Source organism: Gadus macrocephalus, chromosome 12 (assembly GCF_031168955.1).
Source record: "Gadus macrocephalus chromosome 12, ASM3116895v1".
Classification (NCBI taxonomy): Eukaryota; Metazoa; Chordata; class Actinopteri; order Gadiformes; family Gadidae; genus Gadus; species Gadus macrocephalus.
The window spans coordinates 27157660-27170810 of record NC_082393.1 but is presented as its reverse complement, the minus strand read 5'-3'; the positions used below and the strand labels follow the sequence as shown (position 1 = coordinate 27170810).

The window sequence follows — 13151 nt, the reverse complement described above, 5'->3', positions numbered from 1 at the left end:
TTATCTGTCGTCATGAAAAACCCATAAGGGGTAACACTGTCGAAATGTATCGAATAAAACATAGGGGGTAACACTGTCGTTTTCACCAAATGAAACATGAGGGGTGACACTGTTGTTTTTCTTTGGTCGTCATGAAAAAAAACATAAGAGGTAACACTGTCGTTTTTTATTGGTCGTCATGAAAAAATAAATAAGGGGTAACACTGTCGTTTTTTATTGGTCGTCATGAAAAAAACATAAGGGGTAACACTGTTGTCTTTGTCAAATAAAACATAAGGGGTAACACTGTTGTTTTTTTATTGGTCGTCATGAAAATAAATATAAGGAGTAACACTTGTTTTTCATCAGTCATCATGGGAAAAAAACATATGGGGTAACACTTTCGTTTTTATCAAATGAAACGTAAAGGGTAACACTCGTTTTTTATCTGTCGTCATGAAAAACCCATAAGGGGTAACACTGTCGAAATGTATCGAATAAAACATAGGGGGTAACACTGTCGTTTTCACCAAATGAAACATGAGGGGTGACACTGTCGTTTTTCTTTGGTCGTCATGAAAAAAAACATAAGGTGTAACACTGTCGTTTTTTATTGGTCGTCATGAAAAAATAAATAAGGGGTAACACTGTAGTTTTTTATTGGTCGTCATGAAAAAAAACATAAGGGGTAACACTGTCGTTTTTAATTGGTCGTCATGAAAAAAAACATGAGGGGTAACACTGTCGTTTTTTATTGGTCGTCAAGAAAAAAAACGTAAGGCGTAACACTTCTTTTTTATTGGTCGTCATGTAAAAAACCCCAAGGGGTCACACTGCTGTTTTTTATTGGTCGTCATGAAAAAAACATAAGGGGTAACACTGTCGTTTTTTATTGGTCATCATGGGAAAATAACATAAGGGGTAACACTTTCGTTTTTATCAAATGAAACGTAAAGGGTAACACTGTTGTTTTTTATCTGTCGTCATGAAAAACCCATAAGGGGTAACACTGTCGAAATGTATCGAATAAAACATAAGGGGTAACACTGTCGTTTTCACCAAATGAAACATGAGGGGTGACACTGTCGTTTTTCTTTGGTCGTCATGAAAAAAAACATAAGAGGTAACACTGTCGTTTTTTATTGGTCGTCATGAAAAAATAAATAAGGGGTAACACTGTTTTTTATTGGTCGTCATGAAAAAAACATAAGGGGTAACACTGTTGTCTTTGTCAAATAAAACATAAGGGGTAACACTGTTGTTTTTTTATTGGTCGTCATGAAAATAAATATAAGGAGTAACACTTGTTTTTCATCAGTCATCATGGGAAAATAACATATGGGGTAACACTTTCGTTTTTATCAAATGAAACGTAAAGGGTAACACTGTCGTTTTTTTATCTGTCGTCATGAAAAACCCATAAGGGGTAACACTGTCGAAATGTATCGAATAAAACATAGGGGGTAACACTGTCGTTTTCACCAAATGAAACATGAGGGGTGACACTGTCGTTTTTCTTTGGTCGTCATGAAAAAAAACATAAGGTGTAACACTGTCGTTTTTTATTGGTCGTCATGAAAAAATAAATAAGGGGTAACACTGTCGTTTTTTATTGGTCGTCATGAAAAAAAACATAAGGGGTAACACTGTCGTTTTTAATTGGTCGTCATGAAAAAAAACATGAGGGGTAACACTGTCATTTTTTATTGGTCGTCAAGAAAAAAAACGTAAGGCGTAACACTTTTTTTTATTGGTCGTCATGTAAAAAACCCCAAGGGGTAACACTGCTGTTTTTTATTGGTCGTCATGAAAAAAACATAAGGGGTAACACTGTCGTTTTTTATTGGTCGTCATGAAAAAATAAATAAGGGGTAACACTGTAGTTTTTTATTGGTCGTCATGAAAAAAAACATAAGGGGTAACACTGTTGTTTTTTATTGGTCGTCATGAAAAAAACATAAGGGGTAACACTGTTGTCTTTGTCAAATAAAACATAAGGGGTAACACTGTTGTTTTTTTATTGGTCGTCATGAAAAAAAATATAAGGAGTAACACTGTTGTTTTTCATCAGTCATCATGGGAAAATAACATATGGGGTAACACTTTCGTTTTTATCAAATGAAACGTAAAGGGTAACACTGTCGTTTTTTATCTGTCGTCATGAAAAACCCATAAGGGGTAACACTGTCGAAATGTATCGAATAAAACATAGGGGGTAACACTGTCGTTTTCACCAAATGAAACATGAGGGGTGACACTGTCATTTTTCTTTGGTCGTCATGAAAAAAAACATAGGGGGTAACACTGTCGTTTTTTATTGGTCATCATGGGAAAATAACATAAGGGGTAACACTTTCGTTTTTATCAAATGAAACGTAAAGGGTAACACTGTCGTTTTTTATCTGTCGTCATGAAAAACCCATAAGGGGTAACACTGTCGAAATGTATCGAATAAAACATAAGGGGTAACACTGTCGTTTTTATTGGTCGTCATGAAAAAAACATAAGGGGTAACACTGTCGTTTTTTATTGGTCATCATGGGAAAATAACATAAGGGGTAACACTTTCGTTTTTATCAAATGAAACGTAAAGGGTAACACTGTCGTTTTTTATCTGTCGTCATGAAAAACCCATAAGGGGTAACACTGTCGAAATGTATCGAATAAAACATAGGGGGTAACACTGTCGTTTTCACCCAATGAAACATGGGGGGTGACACTGTCGTTTTTCTTTGGTCGTCATGAAAAAAAACATAAGGGGTAACACTGTCGATTTTTATTGGTCGTCATGAAAAAATAAATAAGGGGTAACACTGTAGTTTTTTATTGGTCGTCAAGAAAAAAAACGTAAGGGGTAACACTTCTTTTTTATTGGTCGTCATGTAAAAAACCCCAAGGGGTAACACTGCTGTTTTTTATTGGTCGTCATGAAAAAAACATAAGGGGTAACACTGTCGTTTTTTATTGGTCATCATGGGAAAATAACATAAGGGGTAACACTTTCGTTTTTATCAAATGAAACGTAAAGGGTAACACTGTTGTTTTTTATCTGTCGTCATGAAAAACCCATAAGGGGTAACACTGTCGAAATGTATCGAATAAAACATAAGGGGTAACACTGTCGTTTTTCTTTGGTCGTCATGAAAAAAAACATAAGGGGTAACACTGTAGTTTTTTAATGGTCGTCATGAAAAAAAACATAAGGGGTAACACTGTTGTTTTTCATTGGTCGTCATGAAAAAAAACATAAGGGGTAACACTGTAGTTTTTTAATGGTCGTCATGAAAAAAAACATAAGGGGTAACACTGTTGTTTTTTATTGGTCGTCAAGAAAAAAAACGTAAGGCGTAACACTTTTTTTTATTGGTCGTCATGTAAAAAACCCCAAGGGGTAACACTGCTGTTTTTTATTGGTCGTCATGAAAAAAACATAAGGGGTAACACTGTCGTTTTTTATTGGTCGTCATGAAAAAATAAATAAGGGGTAACACTGTAGTTTTTTATCTGTCGTCATGAAAAACCCATAAGGGGTAACACTGTCGAAATGTATCGAATAAAACATAGGGGGTAACACTGTCGTTTTCACCAAATGAAACATGAGGGGTGACACTGTCATTTTTCTTTGGTCGTCATGAAAAAAAACATAGGGGGTAACACTGTCGTTTTTTATTGGTCATCATGGGAAAATAACATAAGGGGTAACACTTTCGTTTTTATCAAATGAAACGTAAAGGGTAACACTGTCGTTTTTTATCTGTCGTCATGAAAAACCCATAAGGGGTAACACTGTCGAAATGTATCGAATAAAACATAAGGGGTAACACTGTCGTTTTTATTGGTCGTCATGAAAAAAACATAAGGGGTAACACTGTCGTTTTTTATTGGTCATCATGGGAAAATAACATAAGGGGTAACACTTTCGTTTTTATCAAATGAAACGTAAAGGGTAACACTGTCGTTTTTTATCTGTCGTCATGAAAAACCCATAAGGGGTAACACTGTCGAAATGTATCGAATAAAACATAGGGGGTAACACTGTCGTTTTCACCCAATGAAACATGGGGGGTGACACTGTCGTTTTTCTTTGGTCGTCATGAAAAAAAACATAAGGGGTAACACTGTCGATTTTTATTGGTCGTCATGAAAAAATAAATAAGGGGTAACACTGTAGTTTTTTATTGGTCGTCAAGAAAAAAAACGTAAGGGGTAACACTTCTTTTTTATTGGTCGTCATGTAAAAAACCCCAAGGGGTAACACTGCTGTTTTTTATTGGTCGTCATGAAAAAAACATAAGGGGTAACACTGTCGTTTTTTATTGGTCATCATGGGAAAATAACATAAGGGGTAACACTTTCGTTTTTATCAAATGAAACGTAAAGGGTAACACTGTTGTTTTTTATCTGTCGTCATGAAAAACCCATAAGGGGTAACACTGTCGAAATGTATCGAATAAAACATAAGGGGTAACACTGTCGTTTTTCTTTGGTCGTCATGAAAAAAAACATAAGGGGTAACACTGTAGTTTTTTAATGGTCGTCATGAAAAAAAACATAAGGGGTAACACTGTTGTTTTTTATTGGTCGTCATGAAAAAAAACATAAGGGGTAACACTGTAGTTTTTTAATGGTCGTCATGAAAAAAAACATAAGGGGTAACACTGTTGTTTTTTATTGGTCGTCATGAAAATAACATAAGGGGTAACACTTTCGTTTATATCAAATGAAACGTAAAGGGTAACACTGTCGTTTTTTATCTGTCGACATCAAAAACCCATAAGGGGTAACACTGTCGAAATGTATCGAATAAAACATAGGGGGTAACACTGTCGTTTTCACCAAATGAAACATGAGGGGTGACACTGTCGTTTTTCTTTGGTCGTCATGAAAAAAAACATAAGAGGTAACAATGTAGTTTTTTATTGGTCGTCATGAAAAAATAAATAAGGGGTAACACTGTAGTTTTTTATTGGTCGTCATGAAAAAAAACATAAGGGGTAACACTGTTGTTTTTTATTGGTCGTCATGAAAAAAACATAAGGGGTAACACTGTTTTCTTTGTCAAATAAAACATAAGGGGTAACACTGTTGTTTTTTTATTGGTCGTCATGAAAAAAAATATAAGGAGTAACACTGTTGTTTTTCATCAGTCATCATGGGAAAATAACATATGGGGTAACACTTTCGTTTTTATCAAATGAAACGTAAAGGGTAACACTGTCGTTTTTTATCTGTCGTCATGAAAAACCCATAAGGGGTAACACTGTCGAAATGTATCGAATAAAACATAGGGGGTAACACTGTCGTTTTCACCAAATGAAACATGAGGGGTGACACTGTCGTTTTTCTTTGGTCGTCATGAAAAAAAACATAAGGGGTAACACTGTCGTTTTTTATTGGTCATCATGGGAAAATAACATAAGGGGTAACACTTTCGTTTTTATCAAATGAAACGTAAAGGGTAACACTGTCGTTTTTTATCTGTCGTCATGAAAAACCCATAAGGGGTAACACTGTCGAAATGTATCGAATAAAACATAAGGGGTAACACTGTCGTTTTTATTGGTCGTCATGAAAAAAACATAAGGGGTAACACTGTCGTTTTTTATTGGTCATCATGGGAAAATAACATAAGGGGTAACACTTTCGTTTTTATCAAATGAAACGTAAAGGGTAACACTGTCGTTTTTTATCTGTCGTCATGAAAAACCCATAAGGGGTAACACTGTCGAAATGTATCGAATAAAACATAGGGGGTAACACTGTAGTTTTCACCAAATGAAACATGAGGGGTGACACTGTCGTTTTTCTTTGGTCGTCATGAAAAAAAACATAAGGGGTAACACTGTAGTTTTTTATTGGTCGTCATGAAAAAAAACATAAGGGGTAACACTGTTGTTTTTTATTGGTCGTCACGAAAAAAACATAAGGGGTAACACTGTTGTCTTTGTCAAATAAAACATAAGGGGTAACACTGTTGTTTTTTTATTGGTCGTCATGAAAATAAATATAAGGAGTAACACTGTTGTTTTTCATCAGTCATCATGGGAAAATAACATATGGGGTAACACTTTCGTTTTTATCAAATGAAACGTCAAGGGTAACACTGTCGTTTTTAATTGGTCGTCATGAAAAAAAACATGAGGGGTAACACTGTCGTTTTTTATTGGTCGTCAAGAAAAAAAACATAAGGGGTAACACTTCTTTTTTATTGGTCGTCATGTAAAAAAACCCAAGGGGTAACACTGCTGTTTTTTATTGGTCGTCATGAAAAAAACATAAGGGGTAACACTGTCGTTTTTTATCTGTCGTCATGAAAAACCCATAAGGGGTAACACTGTCGAAATGTATCGAATATAACATAAGGGGTAACACTGTCGTTTTTATTGGTCGTCATGAAAAAAACATAAGGGGTAACACTGTCGTTTTTTATTGGTCATCATGGGAAAATAACATAAGGGGTAACACTTTCGTTTTTATCAAATGAAACGTAAAGGGTAACACTGTCGTTTTTTATCTGTCGTCATGAAAAACCCATAAGGGGTAACACGGTCGAAATGTATCGAATAAAACATAGGGGGTAACACTGTCGTTTTCACCAAATGAAACATGAGGGGTGACACTGTCGTTTTTCTTTGGTCGTCATGAAAAAAAACATAAGGGGTAACACTGTCGATTTTTATTGGTCGTCATGAAAAAATAAATAAGGGGTAACACTGTAGTTTTTTATTGGTCGTCATGAAAAAAAACATAAGGGCTAACACTTGTTTTTTATTGGTCGTCATGAAAAAAACATAAGGGGTAACACTGTAGTCTTTGTCAAATAAAACATAAGGGGTAACACTGTTGTTTTTTTATTGGTCGTCATGAAAATAAATATAAGGAGTAACACTGTTTTTCATCAGTCATCATGGGAAAATAACATATGGGGTAACACTTTCGTTTTTATCAAATGAAACGTCAAGGGTAACACTGTCGTTTTTAATTGGTCGTCATGAAAAAAAACATGAGGGGTAACACTGTCGTTTTTTATTGGTCGTCAAGAAAAAAAACATAAGGGGTAACACTTCTTTTTTATTGGTCGTCATGTAAAAAAACCCAAGGGGTAACACTGCTGTTTTTTATTGGTCGTCATGAAAAAAACATAAGGGGTAACACTGTCGTTTTTTATCTGTCGTCATGAAAAACCCATAAGGGGTAACACTGTCGAAATGTATCGAATATAACATAAGGGGTAACACTGTCGTTTTTATTGGTCGTCATGAAAAAAACATAAGGGGTAACACTGTCGTTTTTTATTGGTCATCATGGGAAAATAACATAAGGGGTAACACTTTCGTTTTTATCAAATGAAACGTAAAGGGTAACACTGTCGTTTTTTATCTGTCGTCATGAAAAACCCATAAGGGGTAACACGGTCGAAATGTATCGAATAAAACATAGGGGGTAACACTGTCGTTTTCACCAAATGAAACATGAGGGGTGACACTGTCGTTTTTCTTTGGTCGTCATGAAAAAAAACATAAGGGGTAACACTGTCGATTTTTATTGGTCGTCATGAAAAAATAAATAAGGGGTAACACTGTAGTTTTTTATTGGTCGTCATGAAAAAAAACATAAGGGCTAACACTTGTTTTTTATTGGTCGTCATGAAAAAAACATAAGGGGTAACACTGTAGTCTTTGTCAAATAAAACATAAGGGGTAACACTGTTGTTTTTTTATTGGTCGTCATGAAAATAAATATAAGGAGTAACACTGTTTTTCATCAGTCATCATGGGAAAATAACATATGGGGTAACACTTTCGTTTTTATCAAATGAAACGTCAAGGGTAACACTGTCGTTTTTTATTGGTCGTCATGAAAAAAAACATAAGGCGTAACACTGTCGTTTTTAATTGGTCGTCATGAAAAAAAACATGAGGGGTAACACTGTCGTTTTTTATTGGTCGTCAAGAAAAAAAACGTAAGGGGTAACACTTCTTTTTTATTGGTCGTCATGTAAAAAACCCCAAGGGGTAACACTGCTGTTTTTTATTGGTCGTCATGAAAAAAACATAAGGGGTAACACTGTCGTTTTTTATTGGTCATCATGGGAAAATAACATAAGGGGTCATGAAAAAAAATATTTATACCGGTTGGCCCATTTGATATCTTTTGTGTTTTGAAATTGGTTTTGATTGTTTTGCTGGATCCTTGCGTAATTCCCGTCTGGTTTTTGTTGTAGCCATGAAGATCTAAGTTTGAGTTGAGTTATGTAAGGTTTTTCTTTTTGTAACATGCGCCTGTCACAGTAATTTGCCTTTAAGTGCTTTTGGGAAATTCTTATGTACTTTGTAATGTATTTGTAATGCTGTTTAGACTGAGAATGATTTTTTTTTATTGAATTAGATTTGGTTCTTCTTACAAGTATACTGAACCTTTATTTTAGTGTATTTTTAAACCCATTCTTGACTACACTTTACATAGCCTAATGGCAGACAATGGTCTGTAATAAACTGCATAGTTCAACTGTATTTTGTACCTGGTCAAAATGTGTAATAAATTGGTGTAAACCACAAGATTGCGTATGTTAAATAGTATTTTTTTAATCAAATATCAACACCACAAAACCGCCATTTCGAACAAACAGCAAGTGTACAAACTTATTTTTCTCACCACAAGTATTGCTAGAACTGGTAATTATCTTCACAAATTATTAATTCAAATGTAACTATTTAGCTTTAGACATCTTTTGCATATTTACATTACAAATAAAATCCTAGTTTCCATGACAATTCCATCCATGACCAAGTGATATTCTTCCCTTGGATCATACGTGATCGTGTATTTCAGGACATCCAGCTGCGGTCGGCAGTGCTCCAGTGGAGGGGAGGAGGGTCCACTCGCTGCAGTGGAGGGACCAGGAGGAGGGTCCACTCGCTGCAGTGGAGGGGAGGAGGGTCCACTCGCTGCAGCGCTCCAGTGGAGGGGAGGAGGGTCCACTCGCTGCAGTGCTTCAGTGGAGGGGAGGAGGGTCCACTCGCTGCAGTGGAGGGGAGGAGGGTCCACTCGCTGCAGTGGAGGGACCAGGAGGAAGGTGCACTCGCTGCAGTGGAGGGACCAGGAGGAGGGTGCACTTGCTGGGCCAGACTAATTCAACAAGGAAACAATATAAACTTGGTCCACATACATCAGTCAGAAGTAAGTGCACATTGTACCGCAGGGCTGGGAGTTCTGCTGAGTTCTGCTCGTTTCCTATCAGTGATGCCTTCTCCGTAAAGCCCCCCTTGCATTTAACCCCCCCCCCCCCCCACTTCAATTGGCTGAGTGTCCAGTATTGTTCCTCTGGCAGCGGTCCACGGGGAACCTGCCGTCTATAAACATGTTCTGATGGATCGCTGCGTCTCACAGGGAGCAGCCCGCCATGTATTTTCCTGTCAAAAGTGGAGAGAAAAGAAATGAATGAGTCCAAAAATGCAGACTTAGTATACTGATAACCTGCTTTCTCATAACAACACATTTGCAGTCAGTGTAAATGGCGGTTCAGTACACGTGATGCATACAATAACCCGATGGGGCAGATCGCTGAGGCCGGCGGCCACGCCCACCTGTTGCAAACCTCTTCTTGACCAGAGACATGCGGTAGCGGCTCCCCACCAGCTCCACGTTCATCCCCGAGAGAGAGGCGCCGGAGCCCACGAACTGCACCGCCAGGGTGGGGGGCGGCCTCCGGGGGACCTCCAGGCACTGCCAGCTGGCACACAGGGTCCCCGAGCCTGCACACGCACACACGCACACGCACAGATAACGAAATGTAATGCAGAGCCTTCCAGCAAGACGACAAGAGAACTCGTTTACCTACGAGGCATTTCATTTTCCCTCATTGGATCAGTAACTGCAGACGTCTTCCGAAGTACTTTGGATATTTAATTAGTTGTGTATCACAGCCCTGAAGGCCAGCGCTTTTTACACCCAGTGGTAAACAACTTTGCCACCACAGACGATAATAAAATATTGTTAGCTTCAAAAACATGTTTGAATTGATGAATTGAGTTGCTAATGCTAATGCTAATGCTAATGCTAATGCTAATGCTCTGGTCATGGGCAGAAGGACGCTCTGGTCGTTGTTTTAGAGCTTCTGTTATTCACAACCAATCCACTGTCCAAACGAGCAAAAGGCAATAATACATTCAATGGATACATTTACAACAATTGGTGGAGATTATGAGCCAAAGTCATTTGAAGTGAAACCACGCCAAACCACAGACTTCAGATCCCATGACGCCAGTGAGCGAGAGGAAGACAGCGGCTCTAGGAGTTGGCTCTGACCTTTGCTGTGGTTGGTGGGGGAGAGGTTGGATAACTTCCACAGCAGACGTCTCTCCTCAGCGTTCCTGCAGAGGTCAACAAACCGGAGACGGTGAGGAGAGGGAGCGCCTCCCTGATATCCCAGAGGTGCTGCTCTGCCTAACCCCTTCATCCCCCCCCAGTCTTCTCTTTATCCCACCACCCTTTAAAAGGCGTGAAAGAACATACTTAGAACTACATACAATGCCACACATATCTCTTCATGCACCAGTAGGTGTTGTGTGTCTGTAACTACCAGTTTGGTGGCACTACAGTCTAAAGGACTGGTTGTGGTCCCACGCCCACGCAGCACGAGAGGGTTACGGACCTCTACGCCCTTGCGTCCACCGCAAGGGCCTGATGTGCACCTCCCAAAAACGTTCACCTTCCGTCGAGGCGACGCAGGCTCAAGGGCCGTGATTGGTCCGCTGCAGCCCGACGCAGAACCATAAAGGTTCACGGCTACGTGGAAGCGTCTGCGTGGTCGACGCATTGCGTGAACGTGGAACCGTAATCAGCCCTTCACTGCGCCAGTGTGAGGTAATAAGAATAATAATAATGGATTGAATTTATATAGCGCTTTTCTAGACACTCAAAGACGCTTTACAGTGAAGGGGGGACCTCACTAACCACCACCAGTACCAGTACCAGGTACCAGTGTGCAACTACCAGTGTGAGGCTGCACTACCAGGGCGGCGCTGGAACCAGGGCGGCGCTGGAACCAGGGCGGCGCTGGAACCAGGGCGGCGCTGGAACCAGAGCGGCGCTGGAACCAGAGCGGCGCTGGAACCAGAGCGGCGCTGGAACCAGAGCGGCGCTGGAACCAGGGCGGCGCTCCCAGGGGCGGCGCTCCTTACCAGGTGGCGGGCGGCTGGCACTGCAGGTCCGTGTCCCCGGGCTCCAGCCCCAGCAGCACCTGCACGGCGTTGAGCTGGGTGGAAGGCGCGGTGGCCGGGCAGCAGTGGTAGTCCAGGGACACGCGCGTCACCGTCCCACTGCGCTGGCACTCGGCCGACAGCAGGAGGGGGGCGCGCCCCGGGTCCTGGGACGACACCTGGGACCAGAGGGAGCACACGGTACAAGAGGTGGGACCAGAGGGAGCACACGGTACAACAGGTGGGACCAGAGGGAGCACACGGTACAAGAGGTGGGACCAGAGGGAGCACACGGTACAACAGGTGGGACCAGAGGGAGCACACGGTACAAGAGGTGGGACCAGAGGGAGCACACGGTACAACAGGTGGGACCAGAAGGAGCACACGGTACAAGAGGTGGGACCAGAGGGAGCACACGGTACAACAGGTGGGACCAGAGGGAGCACACGGTACAAGAGGTGGGACCAGAAGGAGCACACGGTACAACAGGTGGGACCAGAGGGAGCACACGGTACAAGAGGTGGGACCAGAGGGAGCACACGGTACAAGAGGTGGGACCAGAGGGAGCACACGGTACAACAGGTGGGACCAGAGGGAGCACACGGTACAACAGGTGGGACCAGAGGGAGCACACGGTACAACAGGTGGGACCAGAGGGAGCACACGGTACAACAGGTGGGACCAGAGGGAGCACACGGTACAAGAGGTGGGACCAGAGGGAGCACACGGTACAACAGGTGGGACCAGAGGGAGCACACGGTACAACGAGATGCTGTCAGATGGGACCCTCGGATTCTATAGGAGCCGACTCTATGGGATGTAGAACCACTTCAGATGGCATCAGATGGTCACCTGTAGAAACCCCTCATAGAATTGATAGTGATAGTTATTAGGGATGCACCGAATTAGGCCACCGAGTAGTAGTAGTAGTTCTAGGTGGTGTAGGGTAGTGGTAGTTCTAGGTGGTGTAGGGTAGTGGTAGTTCTAGGTGGTGTAGGGTAGTGGTAGTTCTAGGTGGTGTAGTGGTAGTTCTAGGTGGTGTAGGGTAGTGGTAGTTCTAGGTGGTGTAGGGCAGTGGTAGTTCTAGATGGTGTAGGGTAGTGGTAGTTCTAGGTGGTGTAGGGTAGTGGTAGTTCTAGGTGGTGTAGGGTAGTGGTAGTTCTAGGTGGTGTAGGGTAGTGGTAGTTCTAGGTGGTGTAGGGTAGTGGTAGTTCTAGGTGGTGTAGTAGTAGTTCTAGGTGGTGTAGGGTAGTGGTAGTTCTAGGTGGTGTAGTGGTAGTTCTAGGTGGTGTAGGGTAGTGATAGTTCTAGGTGGTGTAGGGTAGTGGTAGTTCTAGGTGGTGTAGGGTAGTGGTAGTTCTAGGTGGTGTAGGGTAGTGGTAGTTCTAGGTGGTGTAGGGTAGTGGTAGTTCTAGGTGGTGTAGTAGTAGTTCTAGGTGGTGTAGGGTAGTGGTAGTTCTAGGTGGTGTAGGGTAGTGGTAGTTCTAGGTGGTGTAGGGTAGTGGTAGTTCTAGGTGGTGTAGGGTAGTGGTAGTTCTAGGTGGTGTAGGGTAGTGGTAGTTCTAGGTGGTGTAGGGTAGTGGTAGTTCTAGGTGGTGTAGGGCAGTGATAGTTCTAGGTGGTGTAGGGCAGTGGTAGTTCTAGGTGGTGTAGGGTAGTGGTAGTTCTAGGTGGTGTAGGGTAGTGGTAGTTCTAGGTGGTGTAGGGCAGTGATAGTTCTAGGTGGTGTAGGGTAGTGGTAGTTCTAGGTGGTGTAGGGTAGTGGTAGTTCTAGGTGGTGTAGGGTAGTGGTAGTTCTAGGTGGTGTAGGGTAGTGGTAGTTCTAGGTGGTGTAGGGTAGTGATAGTTCTAGGTGGTGTAGGGTAGTGGTAGTTCTAGGTGGTGTAGTGGTAGTTCTAGGTGGTGTAGGGTAGTGGTAGTTCTAGGTGGTGTAGGGTAGTGGTAGTTCTAGATGGTGTAGGGTAGTGATAG

At 41.4% G+C, this 13151-nt stretch overlaps 1 protein-coding gene across 1 annotated transcript in view; it reads right to left on the bottom strand.

Moving 5' to 3' along the window:
• Positions 1-8957: 8957 nt before the first annotated feature.
• The window catches only part of fcho1 (FCH and mu domain containing endocytic adaptor 1), a 42092-nt gene continuing 37898 nt past the window's right edge, over positions 8958-13151 (bottom strand). Inside the window, exons 26-29 of the mRNA XM_060067635.1 lie at positions 11163-11359; positions 10288-10352; positions 9567-9734; positions 8958-9392 (exon numbers count right to left, since the gene is read on the bottom strand). Coding sequence (XP_059923618.1) covers positions 9364-9392; positions 9567-9734; positions 10288-10352; positions 11163-11359 — 459 coding nt within the window. The 3' untranslated portion in view covers positions 8958-9363. The remainder of the gene's footprint in view (positions 9393-9566; positions 9735-10287; positions 10353-11162; positions 11360-13151) is intronic.